The sequence below is a fragment of the Vanessa cardui genome, chromosome 5 (assembly GCF_905220365.1).
Source record: "Vanessa cardui chromosome 5, ilVanCard2.1, whole genome shotgun sequence".
Taxonomy (NCBI): domain Eukaryota; kingdom Metazoa; phylum Arthropoda; class Insecta; order Lepidoptera; family Nymphalidae; genus Vanessa; species Vanessa cardui.
In genome coordinates, this window is record NC_061127.1 from 831,690 (window position 1) to 859,586 (window position 27,897).

The following is a 27,897-nucleotide window of genomic DNA, read 5'->3' on the forward strand; positions in this document are numbered from 1 at the left end:
AGGATTAATCTTACGCAACGTGATACGCACTCTGTGTAAGAGTAGTTTATATGACTTTCAATCCTCGTGTTCAGTGTATAATATAATAAAAAATAAGATATAATTTTTTAGATTATGTTGTACGTATAAAAATATGTCTTAATATAACGTCCAATATGAGTAATTTATGATTTAATGTTGCCAGCACAGAGATAGCAACAATGAGATGTTTGTTCATGTGAAATAATAAAATATAACAATGGATAAATATTCTCTTAACGTTTATGCATAAACGACAAGGACATGCTCATCGTTTTACAAGCCTCTTGTGTTTGTTCTTGTGCTTGTTCCTTTTGTTTCTAAAATCTATGTCTGCACAGTCACTTGTGACTAACTTCAGCCTGCTCGTTTTAAATCGCGTGTTAGAAATAACTATCAAGAAAATCTTATTTTATATTTCTAATATTAATGGAGGTTTCCGAAATATCAATTAATAACTTTTCATTTTAACTTTATATATTATACTGATTTTAAAATACATATATAATAATATATATTTGACTAGCACTGTCCTGTTATAACTAATACTTAAAGTGAATATAAAAATATTCCAACGAACTAATTAGAATCTAATCCACAGAATTTTTAAAAGTAGCATTAGTTTAATTTATATTACACTACTTAAAAAAGAAAAGATCAAAAATATATCTCATTGATCAAAATAAATGACATTTAAAAAAAAAATTTATCACTAACGTGATAATCACTATATATGATATTACCATCACGTTTGTTAACGTATTTTAATTTAAAATATTTGGCAATATGGTATCTAGAGACATAAGTTCAGGCTTTGTTCAAAGCAGTGAACTGTTCTCTTTGTAAACCATTTGTATTTTTTTCGTCAGACATGCTCTGTCTCTTTCTGTTCAAAGCAGCCTGCCTGATTCGATGTCTCCTTCGACTCTTCACCAGGTAAATGAATAAGGCGATCGCGATAAGTAACGCAACAAGGATGCAGCCGGCGAGGATCAGCGTGAGAGATGTGACCTTTGATCCTGGGTCCGATGGTGGCTCAACCTGGAAATAAAGGAAATAAAGCTTAACTTAAAGTGTGTTAGTTTTTAGTTTTGTTTGCATTATAAAATCTTCTATGCATATAATTATGAAAACAGTAGTAGCGAGGCATGTATATCAATTTCAATTTGTTGAAACTACTAAACAAATACACAACTATTCAATCTCAAAACTTCTTTACTTTCAGATCTATGTTCATTGTTATTTAGAGGGGACAATCGAAGTATTAATAATAACAGTTTGAATATATATTTATACAACTTTAAGTAAGAAGTATTTTCAGATTCGAATTTAATCAGAATTCAGATTTAAATGTAATCGGTTCAGTTATATGATGTGTTCTCGAGAGCAGAATTAGAAATGAAATCATAGTTGTAGGTGAGCTCACCACGTAGGTGCCGTGCGGGCCGGCGCGCATGTACACGTCGTTGCACATGGCCTGCTCGGTCCAGTTGTACCAGTGCACGAGCCGCAGCCCCGAGTACGCGCGCGGGGACCCGCATCTGGAACACGAATCACAATTCCCTCACATCAACAACAACAACAACAACAACAACAGCCTGTAAATTCCCACTGCTGGGCTAAAGGCCTTTCCATTTGAGGAGAAGGTTTCGAACATATTCCACCACGCTGTTCCAATGCGGGTTGGTGGAATACACATGTGGCAGAATTTCTATGAAATTTGTCACATGCGGGTTTCCTCACGATGTTTTCCTTCACCGCTGAGCACGAGATGAATTATAAAGACAAATTAAGCACATGAATCAGCGGTGCTTGCCTGGGTTTGAACCCGCAATCGTCGGTTAAGATCTCACATCAATCAATGATAATTACCAACTAAGTAACTCGGAAATTCCACTTTCCATCAGCTTGACAATCTGTCATCGCTTTCCGTTTAAATTTTGTTTAGATTGCTTTATCTTAGAGTCATCGCTATCACAGATTGTATTTTTAATTATTAGATCGCCTTCGAATTTTTATCGATTTGTATTCCCTGTAATCGTTTTAGGTTCTTGTGGACCTTGTCGATAGTGAATGAAAATTTGGCGCAAGTCATTCTTGGTCAGATTTACATGAACTCTACCTTGTGTGTCAAACGATCTGAAAAAATTGCCTTAATCCAAACATTGGACTAAATACCGAGATCAATCCACTAGGTTAAGGTGCAACTTAAGTCGATTATCGTGAACACTTAATGACTATATCTATATACTTTGACTCAATGTCTTTATAATATATATTTTTCTCAGCAATTAAGCATAATATCGTAAGGAACGTTTCGGATATAATGCTACCACAATTATATTCGCCATCTCTACTGGAGTTTAAGAAAGGCATTTGCCCATTTTCAAACCAGTTACATAAAGATTTGTGTTTTTCTTTACATTCATAAATTTGCTCCGTTATAGCCGTACGCACTTTCGCGGTAAATAGAATCGCGGAAAGCGAAAGATCCTCAATGCAATTCAGTAGCACCTACCATTTTTGAGAATTAAAATACGGATTGATACTAATTAAGATTACTTTAATAATAATTAATTAATAATAATAAATAGCACCTTACAATTGCCAAAAACAGTTTTTACCTCAGTTCAGCCAGAAGTCTCGAGTTAGCTTGGTACATTTGAGGCAATAAGTCGTCTAACAGCCACTGCAGCTCGCAAGAACAGTGCCATGGGTTGAACTGCAAGTTGGCTCCTTCTGACAACGACGGCCAGTCGAGTAACGTTTTCGACAGACTCGTTAGATTATTCTTGCTTATGTCTAACTGAAAATAAAGTGTATATTTTTGAAGCAAATATTACATCGATGACAGATATGGATTTAAAGATTGAGCGAAATCAAAATATATTTTATTCAAGTAGGCTTTAAAAAGCACTTTTAAATGGTAATATTACAAGGTAATAACTAAACCTCGCAAAGAGGTTCAAAATCAAAATATACTTTAATGAAGTAGTCCATTACAATTACCTAAGAATCGTCACATATAGGGTTGATTTTAATATTTATCAAATATCTTATAAAGATCATATAAAAGAGGCCATTATATTTAGGTACGTTTAAAAATGGAAGATACTTACCATACACAATGATGTTCCATCAAAGGCACCTTCTTGTATACTGTGCAACGATGCACAGTTCGATAAAAATAGATTAAAGCAACTAATTTCCTGCGATAGCTCTTCATTGTTACGCCCAATTACATTGCTGAAAGCCTTGTCCTCAACCACAAATAGCTTATTTAGATCGTTCATATACAAATTCTTTAACGCCAAAATGTTTTTAAAATAAATACTTTCTATTGGGTTGCCATCTAAGCGCAACTCCTCTAAATTAGGAAATATTTGGCTGCTCAAACATTTTGGTACATCTGTAATTAGGTTGTATGATATATCAAGACTAAAAAGTTTGGGCAATTTATTTTCTATATGGAAATCTTTTATTTGGTTTCCGCCAATACTGAGAACCTAAAAAAATAATCAAATCAGAAAAACTAAATTATAAGAACACAGTAATTTTACTTTTCCATCAACTTTACCTCTAGGTTATTGAAGTTGACATTGCTCTCGTCGTAAAGTGCAGACAGTCGATTATATGATAAATCAATGTAGGTGATATTGCTTGGAAACTTTGGCCAGTGATATAAAGTATTTATCTTCAATATAGCGATTTGAAGCGTCGGTGGTAGAGCGAAAGTGAACGTTATGTTGTTCTGCGCAAGATTCAATTCTCTTAAATTGATGCAGGACAATAAGGAATCCTCTTCGACTACCTCAATTATGTTGTTAGATAAATCCAGGAGCTCTCTGAAAGAAGGCCACTATGTTGTGTTTATTGTATTAAAGACATTGCATATTTTTTTCATAACACTGTATTTACTTTGGCAACAAAGTCTTATGCCAACTAGTTGATAAATTTCATTCAAATGATGCATCCACTATTAATATTACGCATACTTACATATTGTTGTTCTCTGGGAATGATTCTTTTACAATCGATCGAATTCTGTTTCCGTTCAAATTTAATCTCGTAATTCTTCTAAGTGGCTCACTTTCAATTCTTCGAAGCAATAAGTCAAAGATACCGTTCTTGCTGAGATCCAAGTCTTCTAGTATAGCCATCGGCTGTATTGCATCTACAGGAATTTTCTTCAAAAGATTGCTTTGCAAATTCAATCTTTTTACATTATGTAAAAATTTAAAGTCTAAGGGATTTAGGTCTGTTAATTTATTGTAGGATAAATCTAAATCCTCTAAGCTTTCGATGTTGGTGAAAAGGTCAGGGGTCATCTCAGCTAGTTCATTTTGGCTAAAAGATAATTTCTTCAAGTTTGGGACGTCGCTGAACGGGTCCGGCCAGTATGTCCTAATGGCATTGTTACTGAACCTCAGGGTTTCTACTTGCGAGTTAGGCGGTAACCTGAAATTCATCAAAAATATGGACATTAGAGCGAATCAATCAGAAATATATTGCAATAAAGTTAAATAAATATTGTGTAATAAATAAAGTTTCTCGCTTTTTTTCTTTTTTTTATAACAAGAAGACAAAATAGAATTACTACAATTAGTGACCACTTAAGCTAATAGATCTTCGAATTGTAAGAGGAAAAAGTAATGCTTATATTAACTAGTACGTTCACAGAAATTCACCAAGTCATTTTAATCAATTCATTCCATTCCTACCTCAAAATTTCATTGTTAGAGGCTGAACAGGATAATCTAAATGTGTTAGCCCTAATACAGAGTTCAGAAATAAGTTTTTATGTAACAAAGTAAGCAGGCAAATGTTAATAGCACTTATCATTCTATAATTATGTAAAATATGGCCGTGTTGAGGACAATGCAGAATTCTTGCAGTGGTGGTGTCATTAAATAAATACGAGCTCGTACGAGCTATGACAATTGACTGTGCTATAAACTGCCAGAGGTGTAGATTACGTCATATAATCTATTTTTAATGTCGTTGTAATTTACCACTTGTCAGACTTTTGATGGTCATGTAAGATAAAAAGAAGGATAGTCAAATTTAATATTTTCTAGTAAAGAGAATATCTTTACAATTCGCCTTAATCCAGAAATGATTCAAAACGCAACGTGAAAACTAATTATACTTTAATGTCATAGTTTTGTGGCCTTAAACTTTTTCAGACAAGGTCCTTCTCAGGTATCTTATGATATGAGTTTTGTCCGTTATTTGATAGTGATGACGCAAGCTAATCGTAGTAAAGTAAGTAAATTTACACAAAATGATAACGTTTATATTTAATATCATGTACTGACTCGTATAAGTACGTTTTCTAGATTTTTTTACGAATTTTCAACAAAAATATTCAGGTACCTACACCGAGCATAATACAATGTTTTCGATTTGAAATGATTTATTTATTGATTACGATTTGTGTTACTTGCGGTTATTGGATATTATTACCTTTATCATATTAAGTACGACTTCAGTTAAGAGATCTTCTTGTTCTAATCATTTATAAGATCTTTAATAATTGTTACCAAAACGAATTTTACCAAAAGAGTTTTAGCAATTCCTGATTATGAAGAGTTATATAATAATAGAGTGCTTTATTTCCGAAACTTACTCTTTACAAAATTTTACACAGGAATTAAGTTAAAAGTACCTAAGTATTTTTTTTTCTACTAAATAATGTCTCTTATTTCGGTATAGCTTACGGCAAAGGCCTCATCCATTTCTTTCCACTACTGCCTGTCTGCTGCTGCTCTGATCCAAAAGGGTCCTAGGGTCAATTTTAGTTCATCTTCCCATCTTATTACTTTGCGACCTCTACTCCTAACTCCATCTCTTGGGTACCAAACTGTCACTTGTTTGCTCCATTTTTCTATTTTGCAGCGAAGCATATGTCCAGTCCATCGCCATTTAAGTTGATCGATTCGTAAGAGTATGTCCGTTTGTTTAGTTTTAAGCCTTATATTTGCACTTCTTTCTTTATCTTTTAATTTTATACCTAGCATGCTCCTTTCCATGCTTTTTGATATTTCTCCAGTTTGTCCCTATGTTGTTTCGTTTGTGAAGAGCTACTAATGTTTAATTTATCCCTGTAATTAAGCTTACAGTTTGTGCAAGGAGTGGGATAATAATCGCCCACAAAGTCAGGATGGAACTAATGACTTTTTTAATATTATTGATGGTATAATTGTCAAATGAAATTCTTAAAACTGTTTTACTCAATTAATCTCTAAAACTAGTCAATAGCCATATGCTTAGCTCCTTTCTTCTTTCATAATCCCTCACCTCATCCCCACTATCTTGATAAGTTTGTTAAAATTAATAATTAGGTATATAATACAGGTAGTATAATACAGTACTCCTAACTATGTATTGGATTCGGTCCGTGGTCCGTGTACTGCTTAACACAGCGTCCGTGCAATATAAAGTTGTAAAAAAAGAATAAACTATCTAATGAAAACAATTGTGCGCTAATAGTATATAAAAACATCTAATACGCGTGTGAAACTGTTATTTCAACTTTAAGTGTAATAAAAACTGTTTAAATGAACGTAAAATAGTGTGTGTCACAAGTTCGAGAAACAGACAGTGTAGATAGAAATTATATTTCGGATTTTGATAAACTGTGCCTTTAAATTTTGATAACTGTTACAGTGGTGTTAAAAATTAGAAGTAAATAAAACAAAATACTAATAAATAAATTTAGTTTAAAAAAAAACTTAAATAACAAAGAATATAAAAATAAGTGAAGGTAGGAGTGAAATGAACTAGATGAACACGGTAAAAATTAGCATTTAGAAAAAAAAAAGAACAAGATAAGTCTATATACATTTTTTCACAACACCATTAATGAAGCTGTTGGTCCAACGGTTGAATTACGAACAAGTTACTTGACTGTTCTGAGTTCGCTACTGGCACGTATTACGATTTTTTTACTATTCTATTTTTATTTTTTTCCAATACTTATTTTTCTCATCTTGGCTTGGCTTATTAATTAAAATATACAAATATAACTAAATAACGAAAATGGAAGGGCCATTCCAAATGCTTTTCGAAAGAATGAAAGTAGAGATGGAAAAACAAACAAATACTATATTTGAAAAAATTAACGAAAAATTAGAACCACTGATCGAGGACAATAAAAATATGAAAAATAAAATAGAAATGTTGGAAAGGAAAATTGAATATTTAGAGAAGGAAAAGAGAAAAAATAACATTCTTTTATTTGGCTTGGAAGAAAAAGAAAAATCTGATTTGGAGTTATTTGAAAGAGTACATGAAATTATTGAAACAAATTTGAAAATTACTTTGGAACCAAGTGATGTATCCAATATTCACCGTATCGGCATCAGTAAAAAAAAATAAAATACGACCCGTTCTTATTGTTTTTGCAAATATCTGGAAAAGAAATAATATACTAAAAATGAAAAAGAACCTAAAAGAGGTATATGTCACCGAAGATTTTCCGAAAGAAGTATTAGAAAAACGAAGAGAATTGAAACCTAAACTCATAGAAGAACGAGCAAAAGGCAATTTTGCCTACATAAAATATGATCAGTTAATAGTCAAAGAGGGAAATACAAAAGAAAAAAGGAAACGGGACCAATCATATTCTCCAGAGGATCACAATCAGGCCAAGAAGTTGGTGAGCAATACTTCTGCAATAAAAGAAAACAGGAAGAATGCATTCGATATGATGAGACCTAAATCAAACTCTTTTTCTCATACGAAGCCAAACAAAACTAATTAGCAACTATATTCCAGCATCCAGAAGCAGAACAACCCCAATCCGGCTGGTCCCCGTGGGGTTGCTAGACCACCACCCCCTAGAATCAAACCATTAAATGAAAAAACAAACATTAAAATGTACATTGCAACCTTAAACGTTAGGACGCTCATGACAGATACCAGGTTAGAAGAATTAGAGGAAGCCATAAGTTCTATTAAATGGGATATCATTGGTCTATGTGAAGTAAGAAGAATAGGAGAAGAAATACGGGAATACAATGAATACATTTTTTACTTCTATGGTGAAAAACAGGGTATATATGGAACAGGCTTTTTAATAAAGCAATACTTAAAAGACAAAATAATCAGTTTTCAAGGTGTATCAGATAGAATTGCAATTCTTAATATACAATTACCAAAATTTAAACAACCATGGTCGATCATCCAAGTCCATGCACCCACAGAACAAGACACTATGGTGGTGAAAAATAAATTTTACAATGATCTGACAGAAATAATGCAAAAAACAAACAAACAAACAATTTTGATGGGAGACTTCAATTCAAAGGTAGGTAAGAAAACAAATAAAGATGAATTTGTCATAGGAGATTACAGTAGTGGAGAAAGAAATGAGAATGGACAACGGCTCATAGAATTCGCCCTCGCAAACAATTTGAAAATCATAAATACCTTCATCAAAAAGAGAAAGACAAGAAAGTGGACATGGATATCTCCAAATGGTAGAGACAGAAATGAAATCGATTTCATTCTAACAAAAGAAAAGAAAATATTTAATGACATCGATGTAGTAAATAAACTAAATTTTAATACAGATCACAGAATGGTAAGAGGAGTTATATTATGTGGAAAAAAGAAATCAAGAAAACACATTACCTCGACAACTCATAATACAATGATAACATCGCCTATACCACAGGATGTCCTAAAAGAGTTAAAAAATAAATTAGAAGAAATCGAAAGATGCAATACACTGAAAGAAAAGTATGATTTTCTGGAAAAGGCACTGACAAATGTAAAAATAATGTGTACTAAAAAAGAGAGGAAAAGTAAACTAGGAGAAGAAGCGATTAAACTAATGAACGAGAGGAAAATAATGTTAAAGAAACGAAAAGATAACCGTCATAACATCTGTCATATCAGCAAAAAGATTCAAGTATCAATACGAAAACATAAGAAAGCAGAGAGACTAAAAGTACTTATTAAACAGATAGAGAAAACAGGTGGACTTAAAAAAGGTTTAAAACAACTAAAAGAATACACTCAATGGATACCTAACATAAAAATAAAACATAAGGAGAATAATGATAAAGTAGCTATAAAGAGATCATCAATAGCTAAAGTGGCTACTGAATTCTATAAGAAACTATACACGGAGACAGAAGAAAAAATAGCCACAGAAACAGAGAAATATACTAATGAAGAAGCACTGCCTTGTATACTAGAAGCCGAAGTTGAAAGAGCTGTAAAAACACAAAAATGCGGCAAAGCACCCGGAGACGATAATATTTCGAACGAGTTACTGAAAGACACTTTACCCGTTATATCCAAAGCGTTGACGAAAGTATTTAACGATATATTTACTACTGAACAAATACCAACTCAATGGACGAAGTCAACTATTGTCTTGCTCTATAAAAAGGGAGACAAAAATGATATAAGTAATTACAGACCCATATGTCTAATGTCCAATATATACAAAGTGTTTTCTAAAATAATACTTGCTCGAATAACAAAACGCTTAGAAGAAAGCCAATCGAGGGAACAAGCTGGATTTCGCGCTGATTATTCTACCATTGATCATATTCACGTGGTTAAACAAATTATTGAAAAACTTAATGAATATGGCCATCATTACTACATAGCATTTATCGATTATAATAAGGCTTTTGATTCTCTTAGTCATAATTATATCTGGAAAACTCTAGAAAAACAGGGCGTAGAAAGAAAATATATACAAATCCTAAAAGGAACATACAAAAACTCAACGGCAAAAGTCAGACTTGAACAATTGGGAGAAGAATTTAGTATCCAGAGAGGTGTCAGACAAGGTGATCCATTATCCCCAAAACTTTTTACGGCAGTGTTAGAAAATATATTCAGAAATTTAGACTGGGAAGATTTTGGAATTAATGTACATGGAAAAAACCTAAATCACTTAAGATTCGCTGACGACATTGTACTATTCTCAGACAGACCAGATATACTACAAACTATGTTGCAACAATTAGATAAAGAAAGTAAAAAAGCTGGTTTATCAATGAATCCAGAGAAAACTAAAATAATGACGAATGCGATAAAAGAAAACATAGAAATAGGACAGGAGATTATCAAATATGTCGATGAATACGTATATCTAGGACAACTAATATCAATAAAAGACCAATATTCAAAAGAAATAGACAGAAGAATTAGCAACACTTGGAAACGTTACTGGTCCCTGCAAGAAATATTCAAGAACGAAACAATACCAATTTCGGTGAAAAGCAAACTGTTCAACGTGTGTATCCTCCCATGTCTCACCTACGGGTGTCAAACTTGGCCTGCCACCAGTAAAAATATCCAAAAACTTGTAGTTTGCCAACGCAATATGGAACGAAGTATGCTAAGCATAAGGCTACATGACAGATGGTCGATCACAAAAATAAGGAAAAAGACGAAAGTGAGCGATATCTTACAAAAGATCAAAACCCTGAAATGGAACTGGACTGGCCACATTATGAGAACAAACAAAGAAAAATGGACGAAAGACGTAATGGAATGGTATCCTAGGAATGGGAAACGACAAAAGGGGCGTCCAACCAAAAGATGGGAGGATGACCTACCAAAAGGTTGGAGAAGACTTGCTCGTGACAGACACGAATGGAAAAAACTAGGGGAGGCCTATGTCGAAAGACAACCTGACCAACGAACTGGTTGCTGTAGAATTGAACATATCACTTAAATTAAGCATATTTATTGTAACCATTATTTATAGTGTTATTAGTTATAATAGTGTTGTAAGTTATTTGTAAGTATTTTGGTCAGCGAATAAAGGCTTTTATTATATTATTATATATATAATACAGGAGTGTCAATGACCTTTAACTGAACTAAGCCAAGTTTGTTTTAGCGCCATCAATCAAGGCGAGAATGCCACGATGTTTAAATTGCGAATTTTCATAGAGTTAATTAACTTTTATAACATTCTTAAAGCTAAACTATTGTAGAATAGTAGTTACTTTAAGTTGGCAGCAAATGTTTTAAATATTTTGTATTATTGCAAATGTCTAGACTTTTACCATATTTGCATACATATTGAACATATTCGTACTGTTACAGTAACTTACAATATACCTTAAACTATATTGGTATCAACAATGTTAAACTTTAAAATGTCACCTCAAACAATACATTTTATGTTATTTTTTTTAATGTATGAGAATGTTTTGTTTTGATATTAAAAGTAAAATTTTTTATTCGATGATAGTGAGTTCTTACTGACTAATATTAGGTTTGATTTAATTTATTGCTACAGCATGTATGTGTAAGTTTGCATCGCGATTTTGTAACAATTCAGTTCGTATGCATCTCATTCGTGAAATGTTGAAAAACCCACGTTTTTTGTCGTGAGTTTCAAGTTTCTTCTAACAGAGTACACAGATACTCTGTTAGAAATTTACTGCTAAATTTGACAACTATACCTACAGAGGTATAGTTGTCAAATTTAGTAGTAAAATTAATTAAGAACTTTAAAACGGTTTTAATAATTAAGGTGAAATTTTACACGGACATTTTTAACAATCCTTTTTTTTCTTAATGCTTTTCTTCAAAGTAGTGTAAATTTAATTTTATAATTGCAGAAGTATTTATTTATTTATTTAAATACTTTATTGTACACCACAAATTAAACAGATTAGCCTTATATTAGGAATACATAAACAAAAAATGATGGGCCAACCGGCGGTCTTATCGCTTTAAAGCGATTCTTCCAGACAACCGAGGTGATATGGAGTAGAAGCCAACAGAGAGATGGTAAGTGGTGTAAAATAGACTACAGACATAGATACAAATAATATAATACATACATGAACTACTACATTCAAATAGTACATAAATACCTTTATACATACATATATACATAAAGTCATACATAAATACATACAAATATACAGATATATACAAATAACAAATGGTATCTAGTCGCCATTCAGTGTGAGAGTGTGAGGTAGTAATTAGTACCTTTAGTTTTAAGTAATGTTAAAGAGGTTGCAGATTTGATATTAAGCGGGAGGGCATTCCACAATCGAGTAGCCTCAGCCGTAAAGGATTTTTTTAAAGAAATTGTTTTCTGCACAGGTGGATTTAAAAATAAATTTTCAGATGAACGTAAATTCATGTTGTGCCCGTCAATAACATTGCTAGAATTCAAAAATTTAATTTTTTTTTTCAAATAAATAGGTGAGTTAGGATTGAATAACACACAGTACAGAAGACAAACAATATGTAGATTCCGGCGAAAATGAATAGGAACCACTTGAGCTGAGTACGAAATTCAGAGACATGGTCATATTTGCGTAAGCCAAATATGAACCGTACAGCTAGATTTTGAAGACGCTCAAGTTTATTTAATCGTCCTCATTTAAATCTAGATAGCTTGCGTCTGCATAAACGAGAATAGATAGAAGTAGAGAATGTGCTAACATAGTCTTGGTGGAAATGGAAAGAAAAGAACGGAGACGTCGTAGAGAGCAAAAACATTTTCCTGCTGACTACATTTAACTGATGTGACCATGAAAGTGTAGAATCTAGAAGTATGTACAAATTATAAAATTTTAGCTTTAATAAGAACTGTTTTAAGAGCAGTATTTAAGCAAAAAAAAAAAAAACAATATTCAAATAGGGTCATAAAAGCACTATAATATACATAAAGACTAATTTCGTGCGAACAACTCCACGTGGGTAGTAACTATCACCCACAAATGTCAAATGAAGGCTAAAACTTCTTAATTGCGGTGAATGAATCAGAATTAATATTTTTAAATATAATATATCAATGGATAAACAAAGGTGTGTTAATATAATTGATAACACCCGATAACCGTTCTCAGAAGTACTATTAACGTCAAGTGTTACAATATACATACTTTTTGTACTGTTTCATGTTATTAATAAAATAGATACTTATTAGTTATTACCTACTAACACTAATATTTGTATGTGAATTGTGTGTCTTTTTAATGTATTTTAACGTGTATACAACCTTTTTCAATACATATTATAAAATAATACTTGCTTTAGTCTTTACGTGATAAACTCGAAAATTTTAAAATGCATTTTTATTCGGTTGCGTTTATCTACTGGACAGTGACTCATGAGAAAGGTTTACGTATATTTTTTCTATAAAGTTTACTGCAAGCTGGTTGAAATGTAATAAAGATTATTGAAGATATTGTAAACAATAATAGTCGAAAGAGATGCATATAATGAAATATACGTTTTATACATATATCTATATATGTCTTTCGAAGCTCTTACTCGACAGACAGATTCATAATGAGAATAAGATTACGATACTATGGACTTAATGTCCACAAAGCGAAGTAACTTCTAATATTTAATTCACAAAAATGTACGATAAGATAATTGCTAGTATTTTTGCTGCACAATTTACGGTTCTATTAAAAATAGATATAATTTTACGGTTCTATTAATAATAAATATACATAGATATATTTAATTAATAAATTTGTTTATTTGTTTAGTGTACAGGAAACAAACAGTGAAATAATTACAATAAAATAAAAAATATAAAACAATTCTTAAACCAAATCAGTTTCCATTTATAAATTAATCATAAGTAATTACAAAATTAATTAATGATTTCTTTTTTCTTGTGTACTATAACAAACACAATATAAGCAGAAATTAAAAGCAGTGTTATTTAGATTTTCGACATAATTTTTATATTCAGTGTGATAAGTTTTCTTAAGTACCTAATTTTCACACATATATATACTTCACATGATATAAGTATTTAATTTATTATTCTTTCATTGTATCATTATAACGTATTGTGATATGATATCATACTAAAAAAATAAAGTTACAGTTTTATTAGACTTTTTAGGTAATATTTAATCATAGCTACAGATCTTTATTTATTTTTTTATTTATTTATTTATATAAGTTTACAAAACTGACTTACAACTATAACTTACAAAATTAAATCTTAGCATAAGAGACAATACTTTTGTTGCAGTCTTCTAGATGTAAACCTAGCGTGCTTTAAAATAAATTTAAGTTACTCAAAGAATAACCGTACTTGTGTAAATACTACATAAAATATTTGTTTAATTTGCTTTTAATAGAACAAGTGGACTCACCAAAGATATCTAAGTATTGACGAGTACAGTTCGCAAGCGAACAAATACGGTAAATTGGTGAATGCTGACCAAGATTCGATTTGGTGTCGGGTAGGGTAAAAACTTTACGATTTTGAAGACGGCTGCCTTGGCGCGGTATTGAGAAGGTAATCTTAGCTAGTAACTCTGGTGCATCAATGAATCCGTTTAACAGCTTATATAAGAAGAGAAAGTCAGCAGCATCTCTTCTATGTTTGAGTGTTTGCATTTTATATTTAGCTAGGCGAGCGTCGTAGGAAATATATTTTTTAGCATTGAGATCTATATAAGCAAGGTGATAGAGAAACCGTTTCTGTACACGTTCTATTCTGTCTGACTGTACTTCGTAGCCAGGATTCCAGACAACAGAACAGTATTCTAAAATACTTCTTATTATACTATTGTATACTAGTATTGTTAGGCTTGGCTCTTTAAAGATTTTCATAAGTCTTAGTATAAGACCAGATAGTTGTGAGGCTTTTGATATAATATAATCAATATGGTATCTGAAACTTAAAGTGTTATCTATTATTATGCCGAGATCTCTAACGCTAGTTGATTCACTCAGAGGCACGTTATCAATATAGTAGGTGTGATCATGAAGCTTTCGTTTTCGGCTAAATTTAATATGCGTACATTTATCCTTACTTAAAATCATATTATTTGCAAAACACCAGTGAACAATACTATTAATATCATTTTGAAGGATATCTGTATCCTGCAATGTCTTTATTTCTCTGTAAATTTTTAAATCATCTGCAAATATTTGATATTTTGATTTAATTACTTCTCCTATGTCATTAATAAAAACAAGAAAAAATAAAGGTCCCAAATGCGATCCTTGTGGCACACCGGACGGAATTGTGCACTGATAGGATTTAAAACCATTAATTGCAACTAACTGTGATCTATTCCTTAAATATGACTCGCACCAGCGTAATAAAGAACCATGAATCCCCATGAATTTTAATTTGGCTATTAGAATGTCATGGTTAACTAGGTCAAAAGCTTTTTTGAAGTCCATATATATCGCATGTACTTCTTTATTTTTGTCAACTGCTTCTGCAATATCAGATATGTAACTGACTAAGTTAGATGCAGTTGATTTGTGGGGACAAAAGCCATGTTGCTGTAAATCCAAATAAGGTTTTAAATGAGAATACATTTTCTTTTGAACTAGCGACTCAAAAATTTTGCCAAAAGAAGACAATATGGATATTGGTCTGTAATTTGCTATATTATTCAAGTCTCCAGATTTATGAACAGGTGTCACATATGCGATTTTCCATTTAGTTGGGAATATACCTGATCGAAGAGATTGATTGTATATAGTTGTTAGAGGATTAACTAAAACTTCAGCACAATTTTTAATATCTTTACTGCATTAGTAAAACTTAATAACTGTATCTCAAGTAATTGTTGAGCAGAATAAAAAAGATTCATGTGTAGTACGAAAGGTATTTGTTAAAAAGGAATAAATATACGTTCATCGCTTTTAAAGTAATATTTATGGGATTGGAGATAAAGCAGTTAAGGGAATCGAGACGATTTATACCTACGATATAGATTACACTCACTAGCTGACTCAATAATGAAACATGTAACATACATATAGATTAAGAGTCGAACTCAAGCCTCAATTAAGTTAATATCTAAGCAATAAATAACTTACATCAGATTGCCTTAAAAATTGAAATACTTATAACGTTAAGAGATAGTATTTACTTTTGCTTTTTATAAATGTTTCAGGAAAACTGAATGTATGATACATTTTTCCATAGAATATTATCTTTATGATGATTCAGCTTTACTGTAACCCTGGAAATATATTTCGTATATTAAAGATAAAATAGAGTACATAAATTGTTTACTCACTTGCCTAGCGTGGAAAGTCCCAAGCCCTCGAATGCTGCCGCAATTTTCAATCCATTCGGATTATCAGGCCACTGTATTTTGTCTAAATCGGCAAGATTTTCAATTCTATCCAATTCAGAACACTGAATATTTAAAACCAAATGAGTACCATCAACATCTGGTATTTCACTGCACGTACAATATTCACACACTTTTATTAATCTGTGCACTTCCTCTGTCACTTCCTCTTGAGCTAGCACGGTTTTGAAAATTAAAAAATAAAATGTCAAACTGTTTATGGCGCGCATGTTGTATTTTTAAATCTTTACATTAACACATCTACGTACGGCTCGATATCGAAGTAGAATGATAAGATCCTTTTATCTTTGTGCTATCGCGGCATTGGTGATGCGTGTGTACATTGCTGAAAGTGACGTAGACTAGATAGAAAGGGATTAGAATACTAAAAGTTAGGTTGGTGTATGAGATAAACATTTAACACAAACTTCCTCTTAACAAACTAATGTTATTCAAAACTCAGTTTCAAATTTGTAATACATTGCAACACAAACTCAACTGTAAACACTATAATAATAGAAAAAACTAAATATTTGCGAACAGAAACTTCGAAGCTATAAATATGGCGTGGGTGAAACATGAGGCGTATTATAGTCGCACGAGCCAAACAATATAATGATCATTACTATGAACTGGGCAACCTGCAGGTAATGCAAGCGTCATATTGACCACAATGTCACGGAATTCGTTTAACTGACTTCAAAAGACTGTTCGTCTGTTTTCTTTGCATGTTCGCGAATTACTCGAAAACAATTAATTGATTTGTATTATTCAAACTGTTCTTTCTATTATGATAGGCTACTTTTATATTCTTTGACCTACAATGCATAATTAGAAAATTCAGAAAATTTTATCGTTTTGTACTAAGAAGGTAAAGAATCAAAATGTTTTAAGAAAACATTTAACTGACTGTAATACTATCAGAAAATTGGTTTTTGCTTAGTGCTAAAATCATTTTTTTGTTAAAATATAAAAATGTAAAAAGCTTGAATAAATTATTTCTATTTTCTATTACTTTTTTTGTCTATATCTATACATATAATAAAATTGGAGTGTCTATTTGTAATATTTAAATAGCCCTTTTTTACTCAATGCATATGTATTTATACTCAGTACATACCTATACCAAATTAACATTTTTTACAATTTTTATCCGTCTGTCTGTCTGTCCCTGAAACGGCTGGACCGATTTTGACGGAACTTTCACGGGTATATAACTAATATAATAAGGAGTAACTTAAGCTACAATAATATTTTTTAATTACGTACAAGATCGCGGGCACAGCTAGTAATAATATAAATTTAAGTCATTTCTTTGGTTCAGTATCAGATCCTTTTGCATTTTTGGATTAAGGTTAACTTTGTGACTCCTCTTAATCATTTTTAGTATTGCAATATAATTATATGTAGCTATTGAAAACTTACAATAAAAAACGTAAGCAATTTCTATATATAATCTTTTAAGAGGTTTTAATAAAATATAGTTATTCTGTGTGAACAAAATATATGCTAATTCAAAATTACACATTTATTTATATTTATTTAAGTCTTAGATTTGTTTTTCATTTTTTTTTTTCGATATCAAAATGTATGAAAGATATTATAGTAAAAATATAATAAATTCTCATATATATTACCTATATCATAGATAGTGTTATGTTGCAATGAGACTGATAATGCACGCAGCACAAAATACGAGTTAATTAATGTTGCGTCTCAAACCATTATATTTCGTTATCTATATAACTTATCTAAAAATAATCGCCCCTTGAAAACTACTATTTCTAGTTACTTAATCAACAGTGAATCGGTTTTGATAAAACTTACTTCAAGCTTGTTACGTGAATAATATAGTGTGAAACTTATTTAGTAATGTTACTGAAACAGCGCATCTTATAAGTTTTATGTATAGCGACTTTTTTCAGCATGGCAATACTAAAAAACCGTTTCTCATTTATTACTTTACATAACGATATATTTTTATCTTATCTATTTTAATTGTATGTATCTTGATATTCAAATAAAAATCTCTGTAATTACTAAAAATATATATTTTTTTAATATTTATTTATAAATTTAAACAACGTTACATAAAAATCACATATTACCTAAGTACTGATTTTATAAACTGTAAATATAATTTTGTATATAATCATATTAAGATTAAAGTTTAAAATTAATACAACATCCTTTAATAAAAACCACTCTTTTATTGTCATATTTGATGTGGAACATCCATTTAAGACAACAATTTATTTAAAAAATATATAACAATTGATAAAAAATTCAAATCCAATATCAAAAAATAAAAATTTCCTTCAACCAGATTTACAGCCAAATTAAGAAAACAATATTTGGAATGGCCATTTAAATCTTATACTAGAAATGCCTCTCAGCCTTATAGAGATGTTTTCACACTAGACCAAAGTTACAACAAATTCAATACTTTTTAAATGTAAAATATCAATCAATTTAAGACAATGTAAGAAATCTTAAAGAATTGATCATATATGGTCAGTATAAAACTTGTTAAAAGTAGCAGTAAAAGGTTCGTTTAAACGAAATATATATTTTTTTTCATTCCATTTTGAACCCTTTTCACAAGTGGGAAAGGCAGAAGCTGTTATACAATATTTAAGGGATACTTTACGTTCATACATTTCAAGTAAAGCTTTCTTGGTATAACCTTTACTTTTAATCCCAGTGTTTGTATGACGACATTTTTGGCAAATTTATATATTGTGACTTAAATGAAGTATAATACAAAATGCAACTTTGTGTCACACTGTGATAGATATATTTATGGTACATTTAAAACAGAATAACAGATTATTAATATTTATTTTATAAATAAACACACGGGCAATTATGCAATCTGATAGCAAGTGGACTAGTTTAGTGTTTACACTGTTAATGTGGCACCAATCATTGGCTCCAAGTAATTAATAACTTGCACTTAAGCTTAAGCTGGCTCTATTACTCTCCAGGATACACTCAGACAAAAGACAAAGACAAAATACTGACATTTGACTGCAGATTAAACTGTTAAACTAATCATTATCCACGATATATTACCTGTTCATATATTTATAGACTATTCCAATCGAAGAAGGAAAAAAGATAAACAAACGTTTTATTTATGTATTTCATGCGATTTGCTAATAACTCAGCTGTATTGTGCACTGCTAAGAGTCTATGATTAATCTATCTTTATTTATAATACAACACCATTGTACTTGACCAATTAATTTCACTTTAATTTTACTGCCAAAATTCTGATAACAGTTTCGTCGACGTTCAGAACGGATTCAGCATTAATCAAGCTCTCGTCCAATTATATCGTGGCAATTTTCTGTCAAATGTTGTTTATTTGGCTTTTTTTCCACTTTTGATGGGAATAGAGTATATAATAAAATAATTGATAAATGGAGGCCAAGAAGGGAATGCCAAAATGCATTACATTGTTTTATTTTCATACAGTAACTTATAATTATAATTGTTTTTAATGATTGAATACGTATTATAACATGTTTTGTGAGGTCGAATGCGCGTTATTGGCCGACTGACTTCTCGTCGCATCACAGGGCATCGTGCTCTTTGAGGAGGAAGTGTCCCACGAGACGCTTCTGTACGTCCGTGACGCCACCGTATATCTGGGTGCCTCTTGCGTCTCTGTTGACAAGACGGCTCATAGTTTATTGCGATCAGATATTAGAGGCTGATTACTAAATATAGAATCGGACGATGATTGTACCAATTCTTATTCTTATATTCGTTTAAAACAGAATCAAAATTAGAATACCATTTTAAGAGAATTGTCAAAATTCGAATTTAAAAAAAACGGGCTATATAATAATAAGAGTCGGGCTATATAATAATATGTAAGAGTTGAAATGGCCCAGTGGTTAGAACACGTGCATCTTAACCAATGATTGCGGGTTCAAACCCAGGCAAGCACCGCTGATTCATGTGCTTAATTTGTCTTTATAATTCATCTCGTGCTCGGCGGTGAAGGAAAACATCGTGAGGAAACCTGCATGCGACAAATTTCATAGAAGTTCTGCCACATGTGTATTCCACCAAACCGTATTGGAACAGCGTGGTGGAATATGTTCCAAACCGTCTCCTCAAAGGGAGAGGAGGCCTTTAGCCCAGCAGTGGGAATTTACAGACTGTTGTTGTTGTTGGGCTATATAATACCTGTAGTGGCGCTCGGCGTCGTAGTGCGTGGACAGGCCGCGTCCGCCGAGCACCTGCACGCAGTGGTCGGCCGCCGCCGCCGCCGCGCGCCCCGCCGCGTACTTGGCCATGGCGCTGTGCTTGGTGTGCACGTGCGTCGCGGCGCGGTACGTCAGCAGCCGCGCCGACTCCACCAGCATGCACATGTCCGCCAGCCGCTCCTGAAACGCACTCGGCTCGGCTCAGCGGTTCGGGCGGGGGGGCTGCGTGTCGACCGCCAGCGCACCTGCACTGAGGGCAGCGCCGTCAGGCTCCTGCCGAAGGCGACCCTGTCCTTCGCGTAGTTGATCGCCGTGTCGAGAGACGCCTGGGCGATACCTGCCCGAAGAGGAAAAGTACGCTTTAGTTTGTTTCACAATATTCTTCAGATGAGAATTTAACACGAATTGGACTGAAAACTTCAGAAAGCAATCACAGCTGCAATCACTTGTTAATAAATAATAGTATTTTTTTTTTTATGGTATAGGTTGACGGACAAGCATATGGGCCACCTGATGGTAAGTGGTCACCATTACCCATAGACAATGACGCTGTAAGAAATATTAAGTATTCCTTAAATCGTCAATGCGCCACCAACCTTGGGAACTAAGATATTATGTCCCTTGTGCCTGTAGTTACACTGGCTCACTCACCCTTCAAACCGGAACACAACAATACCGAGTACTGTTGTTTGGCGGTAGAATAACTGATGAGTGGGTGGTACCTACCCAGACGGGCTTGCACAAAGCCCTACCACCAGGTAAAATACTATATACTGCTACATCTGTACGCAAGCATCAATAAATCTTGATCTACGAATCATACGTACCGACAGCATGCGCCGCGATGCCGATACGGCCCTGGTCCAGCTGCTGCATGGCGATGCGGAAGCCGTCGCCGGCCCGGCCCAGCAAGCAGCTGGCCGGCAGGCGCACTTCGTCCAGCGTCAGATCGCACGCCGTGGCCGCCCTGTGACCCGAGCTTCAATTCTATTTTATATGCCCCGTTTGATGTACGGCTTGATTGGATTTATAATTAACGGATAGGAGAAGGCACATACATTTGAGAGCGGTTTTTGTTATTAAAAAACAATATATATATATATATATATATATATATATATATATATATATATATATATATATATATATTACTAGTAATCGCCGGCACTTCGCTCGCCTATGCCCTTTCTTTGAGTTCAAGTTTGCTTCATATCCAATTTCATAAAATTCGGTTCAGCGGTTTGGTCGTGAAAGAGCGACAGGCAGACAAAGTTACTTTCTTATTTATAATATTAATATAGATTTTAAGTGGCCAATTAGTCATCAATTTTATTGACTCCCAAAAGGTAACTAGAAAAACATAAGTCATAGCTCTGAAATGGACCAACTGAAAGAAAACTAATAAATACACACCTCACGCCCATAAGGGGTTCCTTCTTGCCCCTAAACACACCCTCTGCATCGAGAGGAACGAGAAAGCCTGGAAGAAATTAGCTACAGTATAAGCATTACATACTTGACATTATCAATTTAAAATTAGTTGGCACATCTGACTAGCTTAATTTTATGAAATGTAAATAAAATTATATTTTTGCTGTGAATAGCATCACTCACAAGCCAGTCCCTTATGTTTGAGTTCGGGATCGAAGGTGGCAAAAACCGCAGCCGCTGAGCCTTCGACGGCGGATGTCACCCAACTCTTCTTGCCGTTTAGGATCCAGAAGTCACCATCTCGCCTTGCTCTTGTCTTTATATTCGCTACGTCACTGCCCGCATCTTCATTGTTATCAAATATATTGGTTAACCATTTATATATCAGGCACAATATCATATTGTACTGCAAATGTTCATTAAACATAGAATACGTTTAAATACTGAATACTAGCGGAAATTATTCTAATTTGGAACCCCACGGTACCCTAGTATGAAAGTTATGACATTTAGTTGATTGTTTCAAAAACAAAATGGGGTATTGAACAAATTTTTAGCAACCAGCAATCGGGTCTTGAAATATATCTACAGCACGAAAAAAAGAAACCTTCACTATTTAGGGAGAGTTTGGTTGGGTTTCTTAGCACGCCATGTACTTTGTTTAAAGAGTAGGTATGTATGATTACAGGTACAACATTGTCAAAACTGTATGAGGCATTGACAGTCGAAAAGTAAAGTATGAAATATTATTATTTTAATATTAGGTTGGGGAAAAAGTCTTTTCGCATATAGTATGTATGAACTTGTAATAAAATCTCTTTGGCTATACCATTTGTATCTGGCTGGTTTTGGTATCATTAAAAAGTTTTAATTTTAAAGAAGGCACTTCCAAATTCAAATTAGGAATTTGTGTGATTTTCATTTGTTTTTGTTGTTGTTAAAATGAGTGAATCTAAAGAAGAAATTCGATACATTTTAAAATTTTACTATAAAAAAGGTAAAAATACAACTCAAGCCGCGAAAAAAATTTGTGATGTTTATGGACCTAATGCAGTATCTGTGAGATTAGCGCAAGTTTGGTTTAAGCGTTTTCAAGCCGGAAATTTTGATATCAAATATGCATCTCGCTCTGGTCGCCCTGTTACGGACAAAATTGGTGCCATTTTTGAAAAAGTGGAGCAAGATCGGCATATTAGTAGTTAAGATGTAGCTGAAGAACTGGCAATTGACCACAAAATGGTTTTGACTCATTTGAATAAAGCTGGTTACACAAAAAAGCTCGATATATGGGTGCCTCTAGAACTCACTAGAAAGAAACCTAATGAACCGTGTACTCATTTGTGATTCTTTATTACGACGTAATGAAACCGAACCATTTTTGAAGAAGCTGATAACTGGTGATGAAAAGTGGATCACATACGTGAGAAGTACAAGAACGTGCGAAAAAGATCGCGGTCAAAGGCCGGTCAAGCTTCACAGACTGTGGCAAAACCCGGATTAACTCGCAACAAGGTAATGCTGTGTGTATGGTGGGATTGGAAGGGCATCATTCATTATGAGCTGTTACCGCCCGGCAGGACCATCAATTCAGAACTGTATTACGAACAATTGATGAGATTGAAGCAAGAAATTGAGAGAAAGCGGCCAGAATTGATCAACAGAAGGGGTGTGGTTTTTCACCATGACAACGCTAGACCTCACACATCTTTAGCCACTCAACAAAAATTACGAGAGTTTGGCTGGGAGGTATTAATGCATCCGCCGTATAGTCCTGACCTTGAACCTTCAAATTTTCATCTGTTTCGGTCTCTGCAGAATTCCTTAGGCAGTGTCAGGTTAACATCACGAGAGGACTGCCAAAACCACTTGTCGCAGTTTTTCGATAAGAAGCCCCAAAATTTTTACAGCAATGAGATCATGTCACTACTAACAAGATGGCAAAAAGTTATGGAACAAAATGGCACCTACATACTTTAGTCAAATGTAAATAAACTATAAAAAAAAATTTCAAATAAAATACGAAGAAACTTTTCCCCCAACCTATTAGTAATGGAAATGTTTTGGCCGAGACGGCCCAGTGGCACGTGTACATCTTAACTGATGATTGCGGAAAACATCGTCAGGAAACCTGCATGTGTCTAATTTCGTCGAAATTCTGCCACATGTATATTCCATCCATTCCATCATTGGAACAGCGAGGTGGAATATGTTCCAAACCTTCTCCTCAAAGAGTGAGTAGGCCTTACCCCAGCAGTGCGAAATTTTCAGGCTGTCAATGTATGTAATGTAAAAAAAATGTTCTATCATATACAAAATTTAGGACTAACCTGGCTCACTCAGTGCAAAGCACCCAAGTGATCCCTTCGTAAAATCGCTCAGGAACCTTTCCTTCTGCTCCGGCGTTCCTTTTTCGTTAACCAAGTTGGCGTATAGGAAGTTGTGTATTGAGACTATCATGCCGGTACTGGCACAACCACGTGACAGTTCCTCGACAGCGATTGCTAACGACAGGTAATCATGTCCGAGGCCGCCATACTTCTCATCCACGCACGCCCCCATTAAACCGAGTTTTGTGATATGTTTTATCTAACAAACAAACATATTTAAGAAAATACAATTATATTTTATCATTGGTACTTCACTTATGGCCTCCTATTTGAATGAATAGAAGAATAATAACTTGATTTTATTAGTAACTACCAATAAACTTGACGTTTAAAAATATTTACTAAGAAAAACGGATTCACTTCAAACGAAACGGGATCACGAAACGCTATCAATGTGTAATATTGTTTATCTAAGCTTAAGGTTGTGTCATGTGATACGTAAAACGCATTTTACGAAAAGTTAAATATAGCTTTCATATCTTCTACTAAACTGAAAAGCTATAAATCTAACGTTGAAACTGCCCGATTAGTTATTTTGTGCAAAGATTGACATGATATATTACGTTAAAATAATGGTTAAGTACTATTGATAACATCAGATATCGACATTCTTCATGATGTACATGCATAAATTAGGAATAGGTTTTCTTGTGAACACGATTGCATAACAAACCTCATGTTAAGAATAATATAATAAAAATATTTGCATGTAAACAAATAAAATGCTATCAAAGTACATAATGTAAATCATATTTGTAATAGCCCAAAGTTATTTAAAAATACCCATTCACTCACATTACATTGAAATAAAAATTATGCACATAATAAATAAATCCCTTTAAAATAGATCATGTTATGTATTAAAAATGTTTAATTTCGTATATGTTGTCAAGTTTCAGTGTCTATATATTCAGTATCAGATTAACAAGGACGCAGACATAAATAATCGGGAACAATCTACAGTTTTGCTGCCGAAAAAATCACTTAAGCAGAAACATTTTTTAATTTCAAAATATCGACCTATACTTTGGAAAGCAAGTTGGTTGGTGTGCCTGAAATATTTCTGATAGTGTCGGATTTCCCTTCTATAAGAAATTTATATTTATATTGATTATAGCAGTAAGAGCATTAAAACTGTGTCTATAATAATGCATCTGTGTGTGCGCTATCGTGTATACATATTGATCTGACAGAGTTTCTTTCGCCGGTTCTTCTCAGGTCAGGGTGTTTCCTTTTCTAAACCGGTTTACGAGTTTAAATTGACTATCAATGAGTAATGCTACCATATTGAATAAAGGAATTAGAGTTTCGAGTTTTAGTAAGTACATTTGGCTTATCATATATTTTTCTAAATAAATGCCTTTATTATTTTGATTAATAAACCTATTTGAAAACGGTTAAAACTAAATGTAAATTTCATTTTAAAAGTTCAAAAAAACAAAACACATGCGTTTATAAAGAAGGTGTGACAAAAAACAGTACCTAATTGTGTTTTATCATAATATCTCTTTAACACCGGATGTATTCGATATCGAAGACGCGCATAGAAGATAGCTGATAACAAATAGCTTATGCTGTTTATTAAGTGTCAATACACCGAAAATTACTATGTAAGTATATATGTTCATACATTTATATATTTTATTGAGTCAAATCCTTCTTTTTTGTTACAAGTATGTAAACAAAAGGTACTTAGGGATTATTATGCTGACTTGCACAAGAGATAAAAATGTACGATAAATGTTTTATACCATCTTATGGAAGCGACAAATACCTTGAAAGAAATGTAAATATTTATAAAGTATACTGATAAATTTGGTCAGACCATGAAATTAACCTTTATTAAGGTTATTACTTTATAAATATTAATTTTGAGAAAATTTGAGTATCACTTACTATTTACAAGCTTTTATTTACTTTTTTAAAATAAACTAGCTGTGTCCCTGACTTTGTGGGCGTTTGAATTAACAAAAAGTTATTATAGCAGCCTAAGCTACTTCTTATTGCATCAGCTATCTGCTAGTGAAAGTCCCATCAAAATAGGTCCAGCCATTTCAGACACACAAAAACTGTTATTAATGTATATATGTGTAATGGTATAATACATATGTATTTGATAAAATTTCATAAAAAAGCAGTTATTTTAATATTGCAAATAGACACTCCAATTTTATTATATGTATATAGTGATGTTTATTTCATTTTATATTTATATAGCATATCAAAAGAGGTAAAAGTTTTCTATTTTTAAAATGTGTACCTAGAAAGTTGTTTTTTTTTAGGATTTATTAGTTAAAGTCTAACAACAATAAATCAGATTACTATGCTGGTGATAAAAGTAAATTATTCATAGCAAAACTAAATACAGTCATGACATGCTATTTTTCATAAATATAAAATGTTTTTGCATTAAATATTCTATAACAGTTTTAGAGTTCACTCTTTTTATCTATGCCATAATATTATCTATTTATGTTGATAGATTCCTTTATCTGATATCTTAATCAAAAAAAATAATAAAATTTGCCATAGTAACTGATCATCAACATTTAAAGTTAGTAAAACTCAGCATGACAAAATTTATAAATGGAGAGTGATGATGGAGAGAGATTATGTATTCATATAAAAGTATATTGATAAATTGTTTTAAAAAAAAGCATAATTTAATAAATTAGTTCTATAATAATTATTATAGAATCAATCACTGTAAAAGAAGTTTTCTTCATAATAACATTATTTATTTGTAGTGTGTTATATTATAGTTTATCTGTTGAAATTTAAGTCAAATATTTATATAGTTATGATGATAACAAAATTAATTTGACTGTAATTATGTAATGAGGCACAATATTGACACACAATAATATAATGTGACATATTACTTTTTTCTTATATACGTAATTTTTATTAATTGTTTTTTTGTGTGATTTAGTGTATCTTGTTTAAAACACACTTACCTCTTCAAAAGGGAACCTTCCCTGTGTGTCAAGTTGGGATGCTCTAGGCTTAAGATATTGGTTAGTGTAATTTCTAACCAACTCCTGTACAGCCAGCTGCTGTTCATTCAACTTGCTGGTAAAGCTGCGGTTTTGTGCAATTAATACTTTCATGCATTGTGCAAGATTAACTGAAAATAAATGATTTAAATAAAGATACTTGAAGGCTGTACTCGAATGTTAAATCTGTACTCTATTTTGAGTAACTAGTTGGTAAATAGTATAATGTCATGCTTTATGTAATTAAAATTTTTGGATATTCTCAAGATAATTATTAACTATTTACTTTCTCTTTGATTTTTTTTTATGCACATAGACAGAATTAAATTTTATTTTTTATTTGTCACAAAAATAAATACAAACTAAAACTACTTACTAGTTTTTGTTGAATTTAATAACGCGCCTGCAACCATTTTGAATACTCTGACTGTAAATAAAGTTGATACTACTCAAATGTCGTGAAATTACATATAAGCGGCATATGATAAATAATGATAATGACCAAGGTCACACGTTGACTTAATTTTAGGGTGATCGTCAGTTTAGAAAGAAAATATCATTCGGCACACGTTTGTCCTGATTATTAATTCATTAGCGAATAAAAGAAACTCTAAGAAAATTAATTTAAAGTATAATAAAACATTTTGTTAACTAGTTATAATATCTCCTATTCTAAGCTCATGAAATTCTTTATTTGAGCAATAATTTGACGGTTAACTATAAATAATTAAATAAAAATAATATTTATTTTGAACAAATTGTCATTTTC

General features: G+C 32.4%; 2 protein-coding genes across 4 annotated transcripts; both read right to left on the reverse strand.

Annotated features, from left to right (window-relative positions):
* Nucleotides 1-451: 451 nt before the first annotated feature.
* LOC124529575 (leucine-rich repeats and immunoglobulin-like domains protein sma-10) lies at nucleotides 452-16,531 on the reverse strand. Its single transcript, XM_047103347.1, has 7 exons — nucleotides 16,038-16,531; nucleotides 4,018-4,476; nucleotides 3,596-3,863; nucleotides 3,138-3,524; nucleotides 2,643-2,824; nucleotides 1,445-1,559; nucleotides 452-1,059 (listed from the first exon to the last, which is right to left on the reverse strand). Exons 1-7 carry the CDS (start codon nucleotides 16,322-16,324, stop codon nucleotides 826-828), a joined length of 1,932 nt encoding a protein of 643 aa, XP_046959303.1. The 5' UTR covers nucleotides 16,325-16,531; the 3' UTR covers nucleotides 452-825.
* A 2,994-nt stretch (nucleotides 16,532-19,525) lies between these two features.
* Nucleotides 19,526-27,780, reverse strand: LOC124529609 (short-chain specific acyl-CoA dehydrogenase, mitochondrial-like). 3 transcript variants are annotated; one of them, XM_047103411.1, is made up of 10 exons: nucleotides 27,631-27,760; nucleotides 27,505-27,555; nucleotides 27,090-27,259; nucleotides 24,073-24,331; nucleotides 21,929-22,090; nucleotides 21,728-21,794; nucleotides 21,142-21,293; nucleotides 20,560-20,651; nucleotides 20,295-20,494; nucleotides 19,526-19,766 (listed from the first exon to the last, which is right to left on the reverse strand). In XM_047103411.1, the coding sequence occupies exons 2-10, from the start codon at nucleotides 27,539-27,541 to the stop codon at nucleotides 19,673-19,675; spliced, it is 1,233 nt and encodes a 410-aa protein (XP_046959367.1). In that variant the 5' UTR covers nucleotides 27,542-27,555; nucleotides 27,631-27,760; the 3' UTR covers nucleotides 19,526-19,672. The 3 variants fall into 3 exon arrangements, with proteins under 3 accessions (XP_046959367.1, XP_046959368.1, XP_046959366.1); XM_047103412.1 differs by having other exon boundaries at nucleotides 21,142-21,281; nucleotides 27,505-27,780; XM_047103410.1 differs by having other exon boundaries at nucleotides 27,505-27,780.
* Between the last annotated feature and the right edge of the window lie 117 nt (nucleotides 27,781-27,897).

Excerpts from the sequence above, each read along its gene's own strand:
- LOC124529575 (XM_047103347.1), bottom strand. The coding sequence starts at position 16,324 with ATGCGCGCCATAAACAGTTTGACATTTTATTTTTTAATTTTCAAAACC. Across the intron at positions 3,864-4,017 it reads TTCCCAGAGAACAACAATAT|AGAGCTCCTGGATTTATCTA; the intron begins GTAAGTATGCGT and ends GCCTTCTTTCAG. Across the intron at positions 2,825-3,137 it reads ATGGAACATCATTGTGTATG|TTAGACATAAGCAAGAATAA; the intron begins GTAAGTATCTTC and ends CTTTATTTTCAG.
- LOC124529609 (XM_047103410.1), bottom strand. The coding sequence starts at position 27,541 with ATGGTTGCAGGCGCGTTATTAAATTCAACAAAAACTA. Across the intron at positions 21,294-21,727 it reads GAACCCCTTATGGGCGTGAG|CTCGGGTCACAGGGCGGCCA; the intron begins GTGTGTATTTAT and ends ATAGAATTGAAG. Across the intron at positions 20,495-20,559 it reads CGGCGCTGCCCTCAGTGCAG|GAGCGGCTGGCGGACATGTG; the intron begins GTGCGCTGGCGG and ends AGTGCGTTTCAG.